Source organism: Physeter macrocephalus, chromosome 5, assembly GCF_002837175.3.
Source record: "Physeter macrocephalus isolate SW-GA chromosome 5, ASM283717v5, whole genome shotgun sequence".
Lineage (NCBI taxonomy): Eukaryota > Metazoa > Chordata > Mammalia > Artiodactyla > Physeteridae > Physeter > Physeter macrocephalus.
In genome coordinates this window covers 18229040-18251690 of record NC_041218.1, presented here as the reverse complement: position 1 = coordinate 18251690, position 22651 = coordinate 18229040, and the positions used below count along the sequence as shown (strand labels likewise).

The window sequence follows — 22651 nt, the reverse complement described above, 5'->3', positions numbered from 1 at the left end:
GCCTTGATTACAATTCACTACTACCTGATATTGCTTGTGTTGGGCCACCACTTTCCAGCACCATGTGAAGATTCAGGTGACTGAAGCAAAGCCTACAGACCAGAGAAAGCCTACCGTCTATATAGAGACATTTATTTGAGACAATCTGCTTTACATTTTTCAAAAACTATGTTAAAAATTTGTTTTTGGTAGCAAATTGAAGTACACAGTAAATGTAAGAAGGAGAAAATCAATCTGAAAGCACAGAATGTAAAATTTAAAAGATCTACTTAGTTCATCCTACAAAGATCCCCTTAATGGATGTAGCTGGAAATATGCCAACTCCAGCTTTGGACTTCTGAATGTAACCCAAATCATACAGATTCCTAGCAACCTTGCACCCTCTTTTGGTTAGTGGTGTGACCATCTCTCCATCATTAGGTACTCCCTAGAATGGTTGGTCACGAAAGATTTCTCTGTGGGTTTCCTCTATCAGTGTTTCCTGATCTCTTTCCCGTCGCGGCACTCAAATGTGCTGCTAATTGTATGGCACCCTCACTGCTGGGGCTGCCAGGTCTCCCCGAGACAACGAACATCTCAGCACAACCCAGCCTATCTGCTCCTTCGTGGCCCCTGAGGCTTCTCAGTTGGGAAGGTCTGGTCTGCACAACACAACACAAAGAAGCATCTTCTACTGAAAGCCACCGGAAGAGGAATTCTTGAGGATAAGATGGGCTGACCTTCAAACATGGCAACGACCGACAGTAAATTGAATTTTTTTCTGATTTCTTCTTCTAACCCATCCTCCCTGTTGCTGAAGATGTAAAATCAATGGAAACACCTGACGACTGTCACCACAAAATGTTTCAAATTCACATGCAATAAAATGGAAAAACAAAAACAAGAACAACCCAAGGGTCATCATCAAGTTTTCTGTTTTATTTAATATTTTAGTTTTAATTCTGAAGAAAGAGGTACATTTCCTTTTTTTAGTTTTAGCATTAGGTTATAACCAGGTTTGTTTTCTTTTCTCCTGTCTTTTCAATACTGCACAAATGTCCAGAAACTACAGGGTTAAGTAAAAGCTGCAGGCAAGGTCGTCAGAGATTTGCTCCTGATGGTGATCAGATGGCCCCAGAGCAGTGCTATCTCAGAGTGCCCTTAGTCAGGTGAATTTAAGGTAAAAAGAAAAAAAAGATTCTGACAGAGGAGAAAGCTTGAAGAAATCACTTATATTTCAGCACTTATATTATGCATAGGTATTAAATCTGTGAATACTTTTTTTCTTTAAAACATTTGAATTTACTTTAAATCTAAAGCCAAAATTTTTTCTCCTTTAAAAAATCACTTCTCCCCTCCTTATAAACTCTTTAGCAATAGGCCAGTTACTACCGCAGATCAATTTGTCTCTCCATCAACTTCCAAAAAATTCTTTTGCTAAACAACACAATCAAGTCCTCTCCATCAACTTGCCAAAAGAATTAAAAATTAAATTAAAAGCGTTTTCCCTGCAATAGTGATAAGATGAATACAAGATGGATGCCAGGACCACTGCTTTCCCCCATGCATTTAGCCATCTCATTTCAGTCAACCTGGTTTTCAAACTTCTGCAGTTGATAATGCATTTACTTCACCTTCCCTATAGATTAATCATCATTTTCTGCTAAGCAGATTATGTCATTATTATGCGCAACAGACAAACAGTAATTTTCTAAGTATCGAGACTGCCCTTTGATTTTTTCTTTCCTCCTTAAAAAGGCATTTTTAGAAAACATTCAACAGTGTCACTCAAATGCTGGATCAACAGAAACTTTTACAATAAAAAAAAGATGGTAATGACCCTGTGATCGCATTGCATCTGGGGGTGGGGAGAAACAAAACTGATCAGGAACTGGATTCTTCAGAACATAAGAGATGAGAAGGGAGCTGTGGGTCGGCTGAGAGGGCGAAAACAGGGTGGGACAAATCCTGCATTTTCTAATGAATTCTCCTCTTTCCCTAATGGCGGTCCAGTGTTGAACTCTGTAACAAATCTGTGGGGGTTTTGCTGGGGGGTCTGAAGGCTGTCTGAAAGCCTGGGGGTGGCGAGTGAAAGCTGGAAGGATTTGAAGGAGGAGGGTAGGGATTCCAACTGGCTCTGTGCAAAGGGATCTGTGTGCTGAAGGGGGCGCTGTGGTGGGTCTGTGATGGAGCAGCACTGGGGCCGTCCACCTCTGTGAGGGCCTGAAGGGATTTTAGCCAGTGTGGAGGATTGTCATCTTGAAGAGAGTCTAAACTGTTTCCTGAAGATGCTGGAATACCTAAGGAGAGAAAAGAAAACAAGAAGGAAAATGGTGAGTTTGTGCAGAAAGCATAAGAATTTCACCAAAAAAAAATTTTGAGGCGCTTAGTTTCTCCAAAAAGAAACAAAGAATTACAATTTTAAACTCCTTCCAAATAAGACCTTCTCAATCTTATGTTCCTTTTATTCCCCACCCACAATGACCACGATTTATTGTCACACAAACCCATGCCTCCTCTTCAACTATACAGACATCATCCCCCAGTGTCACAGAGGCAGAGTTGCCAAAGTGAGTCCCCAGGATTGCATGATATTATTTCCCAATTGTGCTTCTCCTTCTCTAATAGGGATATATAAACAAGATAGCCTTATAATAGAGAGCTTTATTTTTTAAAGTGGAGTATGTTCCTTTGAGAGGATAAGTCAGATCCTTTTGTACTTTGAGACCTACAAAATACACACATTCTGTCAGATGTTAGCACCTACTTACACCAAAAGAAGCAACCTAGGTACCAAATGCCTTGTTACACAACTAGGTCAACAGAATTAACTGAGGCTACATGACCCCGGAGAACGAAACAAGCTACCACACACTTGTGGCTTTGGGAAGATTATGTTGAAGAGACCTCTTGTTTTTAGTTAATCTCTGCTAAAAACCAAACTGATGGCAGTCAGTGGAGCTGAAGGAGTGAGAAAGTTACCTGTGATGATGGCTGGGTCTGTCCAGCTGCCAGGGCTGTCCCAACTCGGGCTGTCGGTGGTGGCAGTGTTGGACGTTGGTGCACTGTGGCTGGCGTTGGAGGGGGAAGAAGAATTGGGCAGTCCACCAAAGTTGATGTTAATGTTGGGTAGAAGTGCCCTTAGCCCGTCCTGCCATTCCTTCATATTTAAACTCTCTACAGAACTGCTGTTGTCTGGGAGATTTACCAACAAAAAAATGAAAGATAAAAAAAAAAAAATAAAAAGCTGACGTTAGAAACATATGTTGTTCTTTAGTGGTTAAGAGGGAGAAGAATTATTCTTTCTTTATTGAGCATTTAAAATGGGTTGTCCTAGCAAGATAAACTTGGTTAGGATTTTGCTCATGAGCTCAGAGCCTCTGAACTAAGTGAGGAAAAAGTCGCTCAAGGATCAGGAGAGGGAGCTTCTTGTCCTTCTTACAGACTCTTTACCATTTTCATTTGTAAGTCAATAATCCAGTTGAAAGACTCAACGCTCCAGAAGCACAATTTAGTTCCAGCTACATTATAAAGTTTCAGTTAGTGGGGCATTTAGCCAGCTGAGCTGATTTACGCTATAAAAAAAAAAGCAAGCCTGTAAAGTTCAATATAGGAGTGTATTCTGAGCCCATTAAATGAAAGAAAAGTCATTTTATGAAGAATAAACATAAGCCAATAGAAAAGGAAAAATAATTAAGTTCTTCCTGATTATAAAACTGATCATGTATTTCAGAGGAGAAAGGCAGTAATGAATAGGCTTTTGAATTTGAAAAGAGTATTTTTTCCATTAGTCACAAAGGCCAAGGAGACAGGGGCGAAGCTACCTTTTAGATGGAATCATTTCCAGCAGTCTGCCCACTCTATTCTTACAGTTCTACCCATCATTTAAAACACAAGTCCTGGAGTCCTACAGTTTGTTCTCTGGTTCGGTTTACAAATAGCATCAAATATGATAAAATACTCTCAAGATAAAAAGGCTTTCATAAATTGTGACTAAACTCACTTGATCTACTACCATCCAGAATCCACATGGTATATAACTAATTGGCTGGGGGGAGGGGAGGGGAAGCGTAAAGTGTAACTACTACTTAGAATAATTGCTTTATTGAAAATAGGACGGTAGGTCAAACTACCAACTGTGGTTTTTGAGAAGAGCATAGAAAATTATTTCTGGTTCTACAGAATTGATGAGCAGTCACCACTGATGATGATGATGATGACGACGATGACAACACTATTCTATCAGGTACAGTCTATGCTATTTGGTGAATTCAGAGTTTTCTTTTTATAATGTCTCCTTTGCACCAAGCACTAACCTATGCCAAATTATAACATTTCAGCAAGTGAAGCTTTTAATCCTATTGATGTTATTTATAAAAAGACAAAATACTACAACCAAATGCAACAAAAGTCATCTCTGAATTTACTTAGATGAAGAAAAGACAATCTACACTCTACAGACTAGTCAATAGAAAGGAAAATAATTTCTTCAAACCGAATTCCAATGCACAATCAGTGTAATTTCCTAAAGCTTGCCCTTCTATTTGCATCCTACCTGACATTTGCATTGTGTTGTACAATTCACAAAGCACTCTCATAGTCCATTATTATTTCATTTGATCCTCATGTTGTGAGGTAGGCAGAGCAGGGGGAATAGTGTGCATTTAACAGATAAAGAAATAGACTCTAGAATAATTTGCACAAGTCACATGACTTGTACCGTCAAGACCTGAAACCCAGACCCTGAGTTGTTTTTTTTTTTAGTAACACCGAGCTCTCACTCTTGTATAGACTATTTACTTTATATTTGTATAGACAATTAATTGGCTTTTTTTTCTTTTTTCTTTTTTTTTAACATCTTTATTGGAGTATAATTGCTTTACAATGGTGTGTTAATTTCTGCTTTACAACAAAGTGAATCAGTTATACACATACATATGTTCCCATATCTCCTCCCTCTTGCGTCTCCCTCCCACCCTCCCTATCCCACCCCTCTAGGTGGTCACAAACCACCTAGCTGATCTCCCTGTGCCATGCGGCTGTTTCCCCACTAGCTATCCACCCTACGTTTGGTAGTGTATATATGTCCATGCCACTCTCTCACTTCGTCACAGCTTACCCTCCCCCCCCCCATATCCTCAAGTCCCTGCTCTAGTAGATCTGTAATTGGCTTTTTAAATGTTTAAAAGTTAAAAGTTTAAACGTTAAATGTTTAAGGCAAATCCCAGGGGCTTGTGAGACCCATGATGAAAAGTTAGTAAAAAAGAAACACGGAAACATTATAGTATGTCCATCAGCCATGACTAGTAGGAGAAATATTTCGCTAAAGGAACAAACTGGAATTTGCAGCCAGGGGAGAAAAATTCTAATCAACAACACAATCATCAATTCCCCCCACCCCCTAGTCCACTCCAGCTGCATGAGGCATTAACAAGATGACACTAATAAAGTCCTAGAATACCCTCAATTACAGGAAGGTTCGGTGGCTACATTCTAACCTTTAAAGTAGTCACACTGTCAGACTGAATAACTTAACTTGTTTTCAATTAACCAAAAACTGAACTCTAAACAAGGAAAACTTCACAGAAGGGAAATAAAATCTCCCTGATATAAAAAGGTGATGTACAACTACATGGGAAAATTTTAAGGAAGATTAATGCGCTTGAACTTTAGGTAGCCAAAGTCAATAAGAAGCCTATGCAGATGATTTGAGGTTCCCTCTTTCACCGCACAGGGAAAAAGAAAAAAACCCGTAACTTAGTAAAACCCATTTTCTCCTTACTTTTGCTTTACAGTTAGTGAGAACTGGAACTAAGGAACTTTGCATTAACAGAATAACATTTGCATTTATATAAAGTTTATCTGAAAATCAGTATTACAATAAAATCAAAAGACATTTGTTCACAGGCAGGGGATATATGGGGACTCTGTACTCTCCACTCAATTTTGCTGTGAACTTAACACTGCTCTAAAAAAATGACATCTATTTTAAAAAAAGATATTTGTTTCTCTGATTTTAGGCTAATGAAATCAAGCAAGAGTATGTTAGCCAAAGACATTCACAGACGGCACATGATATAGAAACAGTGAGAAACTTAGATCCTCCCAGGTGAACTATGATTATAAGATACCTTGGAGAATAAATTAGCCAGTTTATAATTCTCACAATCTTGCCAAAAACAAAGTTATGTGCCTAGACATCTTGGGAGCCTGATAGCATGGAGGACTGGTTTACAGTGAAGTTGCGAGTGTCACTAGGAAGTGGACTGACTCATTAGCTCTGGGAATGGGACCACTATTCTAAGTAGTTTACAAAAAGAAAAGAAGTTTTCTTCACTGTTTTCTCTACTTCTGCTATGCCAAGTGTTGGCACAAAGAAGGGGCAAGAAAAAGGAAATCGGGTAAATACTAACCCCATGAAAATGTCAATAGCCACACTTGAAATCACCTCCTCTACCTCCCTGCCCACCCTCCCACCCCACCTCTGACCCAAATTTGTTTTGGCTGAGAGGGCCTCTGGTAATTCCATTCCTTGCAATACATACAGCAGGGTTGATTAACCTCAGCACTACTGACATTTTGGACTACATAATTCACTCCTCGTCGTGAGGGGGCTGTTCTGTGCACTGTAGGATGTTTAGCAGCACCGCTGGATGCCAGCAGTGTGCGCACAACTACCCCCCACCCCCAATTCTGACAATGAAAAATGTCTCCAGACGTTGCCAAATGGCTACTGGGGGGGCGGGCGCTAAATCATCCCTGGCTGATAACCACTGACACAAAGGAAGCTGATTCCTTTGTTTCTAGGGCTCTAAATAATTCCACTCGAATACACATTTCCTTTTAAATAGTACCAGGACAGGACACCTGGATGCAACCTGATGCAACTTCATTTCCCTTTATTTATATAGGACTTCACACTGGCATATGATTCACTATGTACAAGTCCGTACGTCTAATGGAGAAAACACTGGGCTGAAAATTGCAGATGGGCTGTATAAGGCAACCGTAATTAAAATAACCTTGAGCATGTAAGTTAGTCTCTTAGTATGCTTCATAAGTAAGAATAACATCTGCTTTCTTCTCTCGTAAGGATAAACTAAGAGAAGGGAAAGCAATTTGAAGACCATTTATTACTTGATAGGTGCCTAACAACAATTTTTTTCTAATACTCAATACTGAATAGATAGTAGTTTCCAAAAAGCCAAGGTAAGAAGATTTCTCACTTGCCAGGAACTGGCTCTGTGCACAACAGTCTCCTCCTAGCAATGGAGGGATAATACCCGGTATTCTCACAAAGGTACTGTGTAGTCAGTCAATCTAACTAACAAGCCTTCTCACCACCAACACAGTACAAAGACAAAGAAGACATAGAAAGCCCTTTAAACTTTCCATAAGCAAACTACAATGAAAATCAAGTCACTGAACATACTTTATACTAAATGATACTAATTTTATTTTTAAAGTATTTAATTATTAGTAGTGTAATACATTAGGGAAGGATTGTATATTTTTAAAGGACTGCTAATATGTTTAAATGTTTTATGATGTTAAAAAATTAATTTTAATTTATAATTTCCAAATACGTACAAAACCACTGTTTTCGGTTCTAAATAATTTGAGGGCAGGAGAGCGGGTGAAGTTGTTTGTAGTAGCTTTATTTTTCAGAGTAGAACTCAAAGACAGAATTGAAAGTACTTTCAAGATGCCATATACCACACTCTCATATTCCATTGTGTAAGAAGTACCAGTATACTTCAGTTTACCTAGCACAGAACACATTTTATTAAAGAAGAAATTACGGTTAAAATTCTGCCAGTTTGCTGGTAGCCTAACACCCAGTCCGTAACAAGTCAATCATTGCTCACTAAGCAGCTGACAAGTCTAGATTTTAGCAACAGTGGCAACAACAAAAAATGTATGTGTTAAAGCTGCCAAGATAAAAGTCAAAGCAACTATTTACTGAGTGCCTACAGTGTCTAAGGAGGACAAAGCCCTTAAGTCATGACTCCTGTTCTCAAGGAGCTTAAAGTCTAGATGGTGAGACAATGCAAATATGGGAAAAACTCAATAACCACAACTTGAAAGACCAACAGAAGAAATGTCATGGGGTTGTACATGATTAATAAAGGCTATAAAAGTTTAGTAAAAAGAGAGGCTAGTTAGGCACATGTGTGGAAATGTGCTGGTGGGTGAACAAGAGTTGCAGTCTTTCATTCATGGAGCTAAGTTCATGGAGTTAAAATTCGTAGATGCCCTGAGCCTGAACAACCCACGACAGGTTAAAACTATCTTTGGTATTTTACATAACACTAAACTAGTCTAACTACTTACTAGGAAATACACATACACATTTTATAAGCAATGATTATATTACAAAATAAAATTAAGCTGTGTCTGACATCAGGCCTTTCACAGAAAATCATAAGGCAGGAAAAGATGAATGGCTTAGGCAACAGCACACATTAGAGCAGCCAAGTGGATTTCCTTCCTTTCTGTTCCTCAGATTAACTGCAATATATTGTTATAAAATGTAAAACTTTGCTACAGAGAACAAGACTGTGGAAAATCTGCTCCTTATGATAAATTGTCACTGGTGACAAGTCAACGAGTTTTTCTGGCTTGCATAAAATCTTCACCTAAAACAACAATTTTCAACTTGGTTTCACGGACTGCAAAACCACCTCAGGAGCCACTGGGGAGGAAGGGGACAGGGTAGTAGGACAACACATCCCTCCCACCTCCTGATTTCATCTATTTCCATTTTAGGGTAGCACATAAGATTCCATTTGAAAAACAAGATCTGCTAAGAGGGAAGACAGAAGATCTATGTATAATGACAACATGGTGAAATAAAGCACACTTAAGGGGGAACCCTAAAACAAAAGGCTATTCCAAGTTTTTGTTTCCTCTAATACAGTTTATACCACCAGGTCGGGATTCTGTCTCCACTTGGAATTTTGCCTCTACCTTCTTTTTGGTACCCCCTCCACAAAGTCTTTTTACTATAAACACATAGGCCTTATTAATTAAACTAGCTAGATGTAACTACAGTCACAAATCCACCAATGTTTGGGCAGGGACAACTGGCTCACATATTCAGCCCCGATCCTTAGGCTACTCCATTCCTGATTGCAGTCCCTCGGACCAGAGACCTCTTATTTCAAGTTATACTTCTGGTAGCAGTCTACGCCAACTGGGAAGTAGTCACTGAGCGTTCCAGTCACAAAATATTCCTAAAGGAGTTTCTTCTGTTCATCAGTTTTTAATCCTTATCTCATAGCTACTTCCCAAAGCCTCAGTCTTCAATCTGATCTTTTTTTCTCACAAGCTTTTATCTTCCTTTTCTTCACCGCTGTCCTTTACAGTTCAAAGCCAGAGGCTACTTCCAATAGGTAGGTTACTCAGTGAAACAAATCTTTCTTGGTACAAGGGGATGTCCATCAGAAATCTAGTTCCCATTACGGCTAATTCTTACCAGTTAGACTCTCAAATATTCATGCATTTTTAGAAGGACACACAGTACAGCCTGTCTCAGCCGCTCGACCCCTCACTACTCTCCCTACTCTGTCCCCAGCCCTGTTAGATACTAATTCCTGTGAGTTTGGGGACAGAGTCCATCTCCATCAGTATATGATTTCAAGAAAGCCTAAACTTTCTCAAACTTCAACATATCTCTAAGCAACTCAAATATAAATGAATTATGCTTGTCCTATATGTAAAACCAAACTTCAAAGAGCACACAAAATTTATCCTCTCAGAACGTAAAGCCTTCATGACATAGGCATGTTGTTCTTTAGGACAGTCACAAAAATCATTTCAATTTATTAACTAAAATGTGAATGAATTCTTTCAAACAGATTTATAACATCAGTTTGTTTATGAAAAAATGTTATTCCACTTAAACAAAAAGAACTGACCCTAAAATTTCTAGGATTATGCTTTATTATAAAAAGCAAGATAGACCACTATTGCAGAGCAGATTTGCTGGGGCACAAAATCTTAAGGGTTTAATAGATCTGAAAGTAGAGATTAAACTATGTGAAAAATTCTAAGAACTCAATGAAAAAGAGTTCTGAGAACAGAAGAACTTGAACAAACTATTAACAAAAAACAGTCAAATTTTACTCCCACTAGCAGAAGGAAGTAGAAATGACATCAACAGGAAAAGAGAGGCCTTGAGGATTAGCTAAATATGATTTAGGCTTTCTGGACTCTGTCTTTACTTCCTGCCTTTCTCTTTGTCTAGAATGCTTTCCCAATCTCTTTGACTAATTTTTACTCAGTCTTCCAAAAGTCCAAGTCTTTCACTCAGATCATTCTGGACGACAGCACTGTGGTCTGAACCACACTCATGTGGCAGCACACTGTGCTGTGACATCCAGTATGTACACCCTTATGTGTACTCACATCTTCTCTCACAACTCTAATGAAAGGCCTGCAATAGGCTATTTTATAGATACTTGAGCATGCAGCTCAGTGTCTTAGAAACTTGATGTGTTTCAAGATATTTGCTGAGTCAAAGATCCAACTTGAGAGGAGCTGAAAAACCACCTTCCCCAAAAAAGCCTATTTATTTCACATCTGTATAATGCTACGAATCAAGCTGTTCTCTCAAAAAAGATGCAAATCTTTCTGACGGCAGGAATGAGCTAAATTTGGGGGCCCAAAAGGCCTCTCTGAAAAAAGAGGCCACTAAAATGATATGTTTTCAATACTGCTTGAGACGCCAAAACACAAGCATATATAATTTTTAAAATCCAATGCACCAAAATAAATAAGGAATGCTTTTTAAAAAGATATTCTAATATTATGTGTACAGGATAGTAAACAAGCCTATTAGCTATATTCTATCCATTTTTCTACTCTAGACACTATTCATTCACTCACTATGCACTTGATGTACTTGATTACCTTAGTACCAACAATCCAATGAACTAAGTAGTAGTTTCATTTTACAAATGAGGAGACTAAGTAGACTCTGGTAGTTTAAAGAATTTGCCAAAGGTTATATAGTCCAAAAGTGCTGAAGTCAGTAATCATATCCGTTCTGACTCCAAAGTGTTTGTTCTCACCACTGAGCACACTACCAACTAGTCCGTGTCCTGGCAGGACTCAAGGGCCAAGAGAAGGGGAGGTCAGACACATTTAAACAACTACACCATGTGATAGTAAGTGTTGTTCTGGGGCACAAAGAAGAAAATGAACAATTCTGCCATTCTGCATGCAGGATAAATGATGACTGGAGAAGCTCAAGGAAAGAGAAGCTGATATGGAAAAGGGAAACGGCAATCCACACAGAGAGAGCAGGAGAAGCAGCTAATCACAAAATACAGTAGGAACACTGCATGATAGACGTAGACGTGTTTTATACAATGTGTACTTTTCTCTTCTAGAATGTTCCTACGAGGATCTATGTTTGTTTGGGGGGAAGAATCAGACCATCTAATGAGAACCAGGAGAACATCTAGATGTTTGCTTTATGAAGGATTTAAGGAAGTAAAATCTATTAAAAAAAAAAAAGGAAAAAATACCTATGGAAAGAAGTCTATATATAAAGCTGTACATCGAATGAAGAAAAAGTAAACTTAAAAGTTAATGCAGAAGATAAATACATTCTTAGAAGGATTATAAACTGGATTAGATGGAACCAAGAAACAGAACTAAACGATGGGGAGGGACAAAAATCCATGATAAGAAATCTATAAAATCTGAAATTGGAAGCTTGGAGGAAAGCATTTAAGTGAGCACAAAACTGAGAACTATGAACAAAAGCCCCGTGAGGACATCCAAGGACGACTGAAGGAACTTCTCATCCAGGAGAAGATATACAGATCCACCAGAATATGATTTCACTGAATTATAAAACTGCAGACACATGGAGGATGTCAACCACACTGACATCTCTGAGATCTAAATCTACCAGAAGAAAATAAACCTGAGAAAATTCACCTCCTGACCACTCCTCTTTCCCAAGTTGGAAACAAGGAGGGAAGATTTTATTCTGGACTTCTGACCAACAAAGAACAGGTTGGCTACTGTGAATATAATAGAAGCCCTAAGGACTTCCCTGGTGGCACAGTGGTTGGGAATCCGCCTGCCAATGCAGGGGACACGGGTTTGAGCCCTGGTCTGGGAAGATCCCACATGCTGCAGAGCAACTAAGCCCATGTGCCACAACTGTTGAGCCTGCACTCTGGAGCCTGCAAGCCACAGCTGCTGAGTCCGCATGCCACAACTACTGAAGCCCACGTGCCTAGAGCCCATACTCCACAACGAGAGAAGCCACCACAATGAGCTCACGCGCCGCAATGAAGAGTAGACCCCGCTCACCGCAACTAGAGAAAGCCCACACATAGCAGTGAAGACCCAATGCAGCCAAATAAATAAATAAATTTATTTAAAAAAAATAGAAGCCCTAAGACTATATGACATAATTTTAGGACTTTAAGAAGCAAGGAATGAGACTAACTAGATTGAGTTCTTGGATGGCTGGCATCCTGGCTACTTTTGCAATCACCACAATGTATTGCATTCACCTGTTTATATATTAGTTTTTTCGCCTAGACTGTGAGCTCCTCCAGGAAAGGGCCTTGATTTAATCCTCTATGTATATAGTGAATAGTTCCTGAACCTGAACCTCAAGGGGTATTTAATGTTTCCTAAATGAACAGCCCTGAACATTTGCTTCCAGGTTTTTGTGAGGAAACATCTTTCCAAAGAAGGTTTAAAAAAAAAAAAAAAAAGGAGGGGTAGGTCAGGATGGTCCCCTGGTTACAGGAGGGTGATTCATAGGCCACAGAAGATGCTAAAATATGAACATTCTGACTATGCAATAAATAATCCTAATAAGGAAAAGAAATTGGGGCGAAATCTAAAGAAATCAGTTCTTGTGCAGGGAGAATCTCATGGGATAAGATGTGAAAAGAAAGCTTAGAAAAGCTGGATAGAGTTAGGTAACCTACCTGTGGATAAGAGTATCATAATCCTTGAGGATTAAAATCAGAATCCATAATGATCTGAAGCTTGTGAAAAATGCTGAAGGCAAAAAAAAGCTAAGTTTGGAACAGGAGAAAACTAGGAAAAGCCACTGCTCAGCCTGTCATAATGCTAAGTCCTGAGAAAAGCCAGATCTATGTAGTTCCATCTTCATTTTGCTTCCTTCCATCTTCTTTATAAAACAGCATGATCCTCAAACCAGAAAGGACAGATTAAGCAATGTGGAGAGATAACTGTAAGTCAGAAGAGATGCAAAGACAGTAAAAGAACATCTATTCAATTTAAATAAGTTTAAAATTTCCAGGTGCAAAATGGATTCTATTCCAGGGTATTAATCCTCACAGATGTCATCACAAAACCACTGTTAAGAGAAGTTCCGGGACTTCCCTGGTGGTGCAGTGGTTAAGAATCCACCTGCCATTGCAGGGGACATGGGTACGATCCCTGGTCCTGGAAGATCCCACATGCCACAGAGCACCTAAGCCCCTGTGCCACAACTACTGAGCCCATGTGCCACAACTACTGAAGCCTGTGCGCTCTAGGGCCCACATGCCACAACTACTGAGCCCGCATGCCTAGATCCTGTGCTGTGCAACAAAAGAAGCCACCACAATGAGAAGCCTGCTCACCACAACTAGAAAAAGCCCGTGCACAGCAATGAAGACCCAATGCAGCCAAGAAAAAAAGAAAGAGAACTGCCAGGAAAGGAAGAAAAGGCAGACTCTAGAAGCTACATAATTATAAAATGAGTTCTTGGGAAAATTCTGAAACAGATTAGAAGCTGGATGATTTCTTTAGAAATGAATATGATAGGTTTAGCAAGCACTGCTCTATTGCTTACGCTTGCAGGCATTTTTTGTGAGAAATAATATGTAGCATTTTGGCTAAAACCTCAGCTCCTTTCCAAATGAAATACACAGGAAGTTTAACTTTGAGGTGGAACAGCAGTCATGGAGGCAGCTTCTACTGACAATTGTTTTCTACTGGAAATGTCTTCCTTCTAAATGCTATGGTCCATTTCCTTTCTTCTTCTACTGCCTGCCCAAACTCAAAAACTTTGTAGCTAAACTCCACTGCCATCCCACTGACACATCAATCCCATAAAACAAATGGAATAGAGTGATCAATGAAAGCCAAAATGCATTTCCATAAAGAATCAACCATATCAAAGTAATTGATCCTTTGGACAGGCTTTCTAGGATTGTCATAACTACAATAGATGTTGAATTCAGCAGTTTTTGGAAAGTTTTCTAGTGGTAACCTTTTGGTATATGATAGTAAAGTACAGCATGGATGACAGCAGTGTTTAGATGAACTGTCACAGAATTTATGATACTGTGTGTTAGCCTGAAAGTTCCTGAGATAGTGCTTGGCTTATCTTTGACTCCATGCTTTTTATTATATTTAACAAAACCTACAAAGTTTATTTAAATATGCAAACAGAAAACCAATTCTAGAGAGGACAGAATCAATAATTAAAATTATACCTATTCTTAAATTAAAATTCTTAAAATCTTCACACAAATGTTATTACTGTTACTAATAACATTTATCTACCACTTTATAATCATGTAGTCTTTCATATGATAAACTTGTAAAATTGTGATATACAACAGGATACACTCTAACTACACCAAATCCAAACACATAAAATTTAACATATATATTCAGATTTTAAAAAATTCATTAGCAAAGTGTAGGATGGAAGAGATCTAACCAGTCGTGTGTATGAACAAAGGTTTAGTGGTTTTACTTATATCATTTGATATAATAATTGGGTAATGGAACTTCTAAAGAGGTAACATTAAGACCATGTAAACTGATGTGAAATGTCTAAATTAGCCATCATATGACATTGAGCAAATCACAAATGATAACCACTCTGAGCCTCAGTTTTCTCATTTACAAAATAGGGATAATAACCCCACAGGATATTTTTATAAAAAGACTCTGTAAACTCTAAAGGAATATACGAACTTTAGTAATAAGAACAGTGTTAATGAAACAGGAGATTATCTAATCACGTCTGGATTATTAAAGTGTGAGCTTCATATTTTAAGAAAGGCATTCAGGGACTTCCCTGGTGGTTCAATGGTTAAGAATCTGCCTGCCATTGCAGGGGACACGGGTTTGAGCCCTGGTCCGGGGAGATCCCACATGCCGCAGAGCAACTAAGCCTGTGTGCCACAACTACTGAGCCCGTGCACCACAGCTACTGAAGCCCGCACACCTAGAGCCTGTGCTCCGCAACGAGAAGCCACCGCAATGAGAAGCATGCGCATCTAAACGAAGAGTAGCCCCTGGTCACAACTAGAGAAAGCCCGCGTGCAGCCATGAAGACCCAACGCAGCCAAAAATAAACAAATAAAATAAATAAATTTATTTTTTTTAAAAAAGGCATTCATTGTCATGCCAAAATATGTGTAGAGGAGAAGTGGGCTACAGAGAGAACTAGAAACCATGTTAGATGTGAAAAGGTTAAAAGGACTAAGGATGTTTCATCCAGGTCTAGTAGTTACTAGACAAGCGGAAACTGCCTTCACATATTTGACAAGAAGTATAAACGGGAAAAAGAGTTTGGTTTAGCCAAGAGAAAAGAATTCTTTAACAATTGTAAGTTCCCTAAAGAGAGCTCCCTACTTAGGAAAGTATTAAGTTCCCCAAACAGCTCTTCATTACCCACACAGAGAGTTCTGAAAAATAAGGTATTTATTTAGAAAGACTTTCTGAATTGTGTGTATACATATGTATGTATATGTATGTGTGTGTATATATGTGTGTGTGTGTATATATATATTTGTGAGTATCACAAATGAGAAACTGGAGGTAAGAAAAGTATTGGTTAGGTGAAATTTTTTAAAGTTTGTGTGTGTGAAGGGAGTGAGCAGTGTGTGATCGTTGGGAAAATAAGGATCAGTCAAGAGCTGAATTTCCAGAGTTCAGAGGTAAAGAAGATAGAATAGAAGGACTGATCATGGAGTGGTGAGGGGAATCTTAACACTGAGCTGAAGGCCACAGTTCAACCAAGAGGTGAGATAATTCATGTGGAAACGAATCTAATTAAGAAGTCCAGATTTAACACAAAGCAGATCCAGATCCAGGCTTTGCAGACCTCCAGAAATAATAATCAGACACTAACATTACTCTCTCAACCATGAGTTTTCATTCAACAAACATTTATCGAATATCTACTCTGTATTATTTTCTCTGGGGCTTGATGCTATAACATTTTGCAGCAGCCTCCTAGAAGTCTTGCTGCTCTGCTTGTTTTGTATTCCTTCAACGGATCACTGGAGTTTGGCTATTCTGAACAAAGCAGTGATAGCTTTTGATCGTTTAGTGCCAATAAAATATGTTTTTGTGAGTGTAAGTTCCTCTTCAGGCCTGAAGAGGAACTTGCACTGAGACCAAAGTATTTTGCTGCCTATGCAGCAAATCCCCATATGGTTATATGTCTACTGAAAGTCCTAAGGTTTCTGATGTTCATAATTTTCCAAATTAAAAGATTTCTAAATTTTCTAAAAGTTATTAAAAAACATATAGCCAGTTTTTACTCCATTTGATTACACAGCTCACTTTTGACATTGAAGATCAGTCTCATCTTTTTCTGAAAGATGGCTCCTATCTTAAGGGCTTATATCAAAGACATAAAAATCCCCCAAAAAGAAGACTAAAATTATCCATGCTCTGAAACATGATTTTAATTGACAAATTCTTCATAACCCAACTCTGAGCTTTATTTTTAGAAAGTATCTTTTTAGGCATTAAAATAATCATTTGCTTTGTTTCTTAATTTTAGAAAAAAGATTATTTTTAGGAAACGAAGTAAATTCCTCATTATCCTGAAACTAAATGACATAGATATGGGTATAGTCATGGTAATAAACATTTCCAACCCAACAGACCAAGCATGCAACTTTCTCCCTCACTATTTTCACAAACCAGAGATATTTGTTAAAGTTTGTTTTGAGGTTGTTTTATAAATAAACATTTGATTTTTCAAAACAAGAATGCAAATTTGAAATTTACTTATTTTTTAGCTATGTGAAATGTATGATTTAAAAAAAAAATAAGACTATTTTGCTTCTTCTTCCTCCTTACTATTTATTCATATACTGGGGAAAATACAGAAATGTTTTGCTTCCAATTTTCAAATTATGCCTAAATTTAGAAAGCCTTAGCATAAGACTGCATCCTTTCCAGACTTACAAAAGATGATACTCCTGTGGAGGAAAGCATTTCAAAAGGCCTATATGCTGATGAATTTAAAGAGCTATATGCTTACCATCAGTTCACTAAGGGGCCTTAGTTTAAAAATCATTTTTGAGGGGCTTCCCTGGTGGCACAGTGGTTGGGAGTCCGCCTGCCGATGCAGGGGACACGGGTTCGTGCCCCGGTCCGGGAAGATCCCACATGCTGCGCAGCGGCTGGGCCCGTGAGCCATGGCCGCTGATCCTGAGCGTCTGGAGCCTGTGCTCCGCAATGGGAGAGGCCACAACAGTGAGAGGTCTGCGTACCACAAAAAAAAAAAAAAAAAAAAAAAAATCATTTTTGAAATATACTTATTTAAGTGTTCATCCTTCGCTATGATTTATTATAGTTCAATTGCAAAAGAATGCCAGAGATGGTCTTGACAGAACCAAATCTCAATCAGTGTAGAAGAAAGGAAAGCAGGAAGGAATGAGGGAAGGAAGATCATATGCATACAATCTTAAATATAAATTAGAAACTACAATTCCTATTTCACCATATCCAGGTTTATACTGAACTAGAACATTTTACTGAAAAAAAAATTAGTTCTATTAAAAATCACACATATTTGTGAAACACTGAATTTTAGTAGTATTGTCTAGAATGTATTTTTAAAGAGCTACAATAACTTAGAAGTAGGAGAAAGTGAGTAACACCAATCTTACAATGTCAAAAGTCTACCAATTTGACACTTGTTACTCAATCTACTCCAAACCCAGACTGTGCTTTCTGATTAAATGTGCTGTTTTGATTGAAAAGAGAGAAGAAAAAAATAATATGATCGCTTAAAATCAAAAGCTAGTTTGGAAATAAGACCAGTTACTGAGAAGGAAATTGGGAGGTAAATGACCAGAGACTGAGTAAACACTCAGCAGCCTGACAGAGCACTTTCCCCTCCTCTGAAATGGGAAAATTCAGGCCTGTCAGGGATCCTGTAGGGTAATCACACAGGTAGTGCATATTAAGATCTAGTCAAGACCGCCCCCTCTAATTGTGGTTAAGTTACACAGAGATAGAAACAATTTCTTCTTTGTCCAAAGAAAGAAAAAGAAACTGGATAGAGAGGTGAGTACAAACTATCAGAATAAGACTCCAAGCTGGTCAGGAATTAAAACCTGAAAGCATGTTCTAAAACAAAGGTTGCAGGGCTGTAGGTATTTATTTGGAAACTATGTAAGATCTTTGCTTATTTTAGTAATAAGCTTCATTCCAATCACCTACCATTTAAAATACAGGTGAGGTTTTGCAGCATTGACTACACTAAGACTCAAGAAATGTCATTCTTATTTGTGACTCTGGGGCTGGGGAAGGCCACTGTTAGGTTAATTAGTGAATGTTAATAGTTTAGATGTAAAAACAAAAACAAAAGACAAACCAAAAAGACCCATACCTGGTAGCAAATCATACCCTAAGTGAGGGATGAGGGAATAGGGCATATATATATCAGTAATCCATAATCACAAACTTTATAAAAACATATTTTAATAGAGAAAACATAAGTGCAACAATGGTATGTAGCCCAACACTCAGCTTAAGGCCAAGAAGAAACCTTCCTACTTTGTTGATGAAGTCATAACCCAGGGCCTCCTTTACCTTAAGCTGAATACTCAATTTATAGATGCAGTAAAGGAAAAAAATGAATGGTTTCAGGGTGTCAGTCTTCTTGCAAATGCCAACATATAAAATGACAATGTTTAAAAACATCCCAGTAATGTTCCAGATCACTATGTTCTGCTCCGTAGACACATTATTTCAGTACGCAAGACTGATAACAGAGTATAAACGCTAGTATAGTCCTTGGGAAGAGATCTCACCATATTAGGAAACATCACTAGGCTACAAAAGTTGATTGCAGTCAGCATTCCTGCATTTCTTCTTGGAGATGATGATGGTATTATCATCTTTAAATCCTTGTGGAGCTTTCCCTCTTTTTCATTATGCTGAAAACAACAACCTCCTTGATTGAAAAAAAAAATCAGCAGATATGCTATCATTTTACATAGTGTAGCATATAGTAGCTCTTCAAAGATGAATCTAAAATCACCCCTTTAGTGTGGGTGTAGTACATCTTGGTGCCATTACTGTAAGCATTTTTTTCATTCTGTAATATCAGAGATATCACCAGTCTAGTGGTCATGCATGCTGATCCTTAAATGCTCTTTGGCACTGCAGAAAAATGCTGGGTAAATTTAATTCCACCTGTTTTACTGTTTATTTTGGTTCTGACATTTGTACTTTAAGTCTACATTAAGAGTACCTGCAAGGTTACAATTTCCCCCCACTAAAGTTACTCCAAGATCACTGGGCCACATTTAACACAAGGCTGTTTTAACAACTTACAGGATCTGTAATAACAGTTGCCAGCAGATACACAATCTGAAAGTCTTCATTACTTGCACTGATACTCACAGTTGAAAGCCCTTGACTTGTGAGAACTACTAAAATAAACTGTAAGACACAACAAAGTTTAGAGAAGAGATATATTCTGAATCTTGAAGTTTTTTTCTCCTTGAATTACATATATAAAAGCATATTCACATGGTGAGGGCTAGGAAAACATAAAACTGTGGTTAGAATGTGATTATGGGCAATCACCATCCTTCTGAGCCTTGTTTACTAATAGCGTTACTATTATTTGGTCTTTAAAAGTGGATTGTTGAAGACTGTATGTTTCATAGCTCTGAAATTTCATGATTCTAAAACGTCTTTTTCTTCTTATTATCCTTTCCTTAGGTTTTCCAAAAGAGTATGACATGGGATGATATGCTTAGTAGTGGAAGTGAAAATTGATGAGAAAAAGCTATGAAAATATTTGTTCAGATAAAGCATGACCAGGGGTGAAGTGGGCACCTGTACTGTAACCCTGCTGCATTTAAACAGGGTCTTAATTTCTTTTTTAAAAAAAACCTTTAGAGAAAGTCACAGAGAGATGGCCTGAGATTTTTTCATCTGCCACATTCACTAAGTGGAGGATTTAAATGAAAATTACTATATATAAACGAATGTACCAACACTCAACCTCACCCCCAGACACAGAGCCAGGCTTATTTATTTCCTTTGCTAAGAAAGCTTTCTCTTAGGTGATGTGCTAATCAAATGTCATGAAGACAGAAGGACTATTATTACCACTTAAGAACTATTCAGACAGTTGCTTTAAACGTTTTTACCGGAGTCTAGATGCAGCTGTTACCACACAGCCCCAACAAGGACAGGCCAAAATTCTCACAGCCACAGTGGGTTATTTATTCAATTTTAACATTAAGATAATTAAAGAACAGTCCTACTGGGCCACCAAATTGTTCACTTTAAAGTAGTTAATTGTATGTTATGTGAATTTCACCAAAAAAAAAAAAAAAAAAAGGTACTGGCTGCTGTAAAGGCTTTATAAATTATATGGAGGGGAAAAAAACCTTTTGGGGTGTTACACAATAGTGGGTCTTAGGACCAAACTGGAGCTGGAACAACAAAACTGTTCTAAGCACAGTATGTTCTTAGGGGTTGGGTTGGAGCTTCCAGGAACCTTGAAAATAACCATAAAATGTGAGGCAGGCTAAGAACAAAGTCAAGTCAATAGCTGCCTTATGAAGGCTGGTGTGAAGGAAGCTGGAGTAAATAGATTGGTTCTCAAGTACAATAATTTCCAGCTGGTTCATGGAACTTCTAGGTACTTCTGTGCAATTCTCAAGCAGCTTATATTACTTAAGCTTGCCTTCAATTCTAGGTACTTGATAGGTATAAACTAGATTTTTATATAACTCAAACCCAGGGTATACTCTCCAAAGCACCAGAACAGAGTAGATTCACCTTAATGAATCCTGAATTACCAAGAGTCATTCTTTTTTTGTGGCCTCTCCCGTTGCGGAGCACAGGCTCCGGACGCGCAGGCTCAGCGGCCATGGCTCACAGGCCTAGCCGCTCCGCGGCATGTGGGATCTTCCCAGACCGGGGCACGAACCCGTGTCCTCTGCATCGGCAGGCGGACTCTCAACCACTGCGCCACCAGGGAAGCCCAAGAGTGATTCTTTAGAAAAAGCTCCTGGTTAAAGAAGCTGTGGTCTAATATGCCTAGCAATACAAGATTGCTAAGACTAATAAATCACAGGGCAGAAGGAGATCCAAGGAGCAGCGGCTTCTCAATCCATCAACATGGTTCCACAAACTTAGCATTCTTTTTTTTTTTTGGTACGCGGGCCTCTCACTGTTGTGGCCTCTCCCGTTGCGGAGCACAGGCTCCCGACGCGCAGGCCCAGCGGCCACGGCTCACGGGCCCAGCCGCTCCGCGGCATGCAGGATCCTCTGGGACCGGGTCACGAACCCATGCCCCCTGCATCGGCAGGCGGACTCTCAACCACCGTCCCACCAGGGAAGCCCAAACTTAGAATTCTTAAGCAATAACTTATACTTTGAAGCATTATTATTTTTAAATGTCACAGGTGATATCTTAGCTGACATATATGGAACAAGTCCAGTGAATTTAAAAATATTTTAGTAGGACTTCAGGCAGGATTTTAATTTAGTCAGGAAATTAAGGATGCTTCCAAACTAGGCATGTTTGCTATTAAATGAATAAGAAAAAATATATTATATATCTATATCTCCATCTCTGAGTTCAATAACTTGTAGGTTGTGTCTATTTACAAAGCACATTCTCTTTTGGGGAAAGTTGTCAAAATATTTTTATAACCTGTTATAATAAAATTCTTAAGTTCTCTCTACTTTCACCAATCTACTGCATTTAATTCCAATTTGTCATATAATTAAAGCAGAATGACCTAGTCCAACTAAGAAGAGATACTTTCCCTATGTAGGTGGAAAGCTGATTCTTTCCAGTTTGCATTTAAGCTTGGGAGAAACTAGTTCACACCTGTAATATGGGCTCCTCAAGCTACCAGACTCATCATATGGCACACCTACCCCCTCTGTCTAAACCTTTCATGTCATAAGTAACACACTCACTGGGCATACGTACACCCGTCCACTCTCATCTCTGGCTTTTCCCAGGCATTCCCTTGCACTCTGCGTTCACATCCTCCTACTGTGCTTTGAGGAAGCCATGTTTACTCCACTGAGGGACGTTTTCCTTTGAATCACCTTCAACTTATAGGAAACATGATCCAGGTTTCCCCAGGCAATACCATGCTTTCTGCAATTCTCTCTCACACAGTATGACTTCCTACTCTCAAAAAAGGACTGGAGGGAAAGCACGGAGAGAAAAGACCACAGGGGTAACGAAAGCTTACCTTCTTTCCAACCTCTAGCCCTAATGTTAGACATCTATCTACCATCCTTTCTCTGGTTCTCACTCGTCATTTAGCACTGAGTGGTCATCATACTGACCACAGTCTCCTAATTTGTCCTTCCCTTAACAATACTATACCTGTTCTTTGTCCTCATCAAAACCTAAAATCAATGAACTCCCTTC

At 38.7% G+C, this 22651-nt stretch overlaps 1 protein-coding gene across 8 annotated transcripts in view; it reads right to left on the bottom strand.

Moving 5' to 3' along the window:
- Nucleotides 1-1721: 1721 nt before the first annotated feature.
- CNOT4 (CCR4-NOT transcription complex subunit 4) overlaps nt 1722-22651 on the bottom strand; it is a 145989-nt gene continuing 125059 nt past the window's right edge. For 6 of the 8 annotated variants that reach the window (XM_028489709.2, XM_007111879.4, XM_007111877.4 and 3 more), the window contains 2 exons: nt 2962-3174; nt 1843-2279 (listed from right to left, as the gene is read on the bottom strand). In XM_028489709.2, coding sequence (XP_028345510.1) covers nt 1978-2279; nt 2962-3174 — 515 coding nt within the window. In that variant the 3' untranslated portion in view covers nt 1843-1977. Of the gene's footprint in view, nt 2280-2961; nt 3175-22651 lie in introns of all 8 variants that reach the window. The other 2 variants (XM_007111883.4, XM_007111884.4) reach the window with 1 other exon arrangement.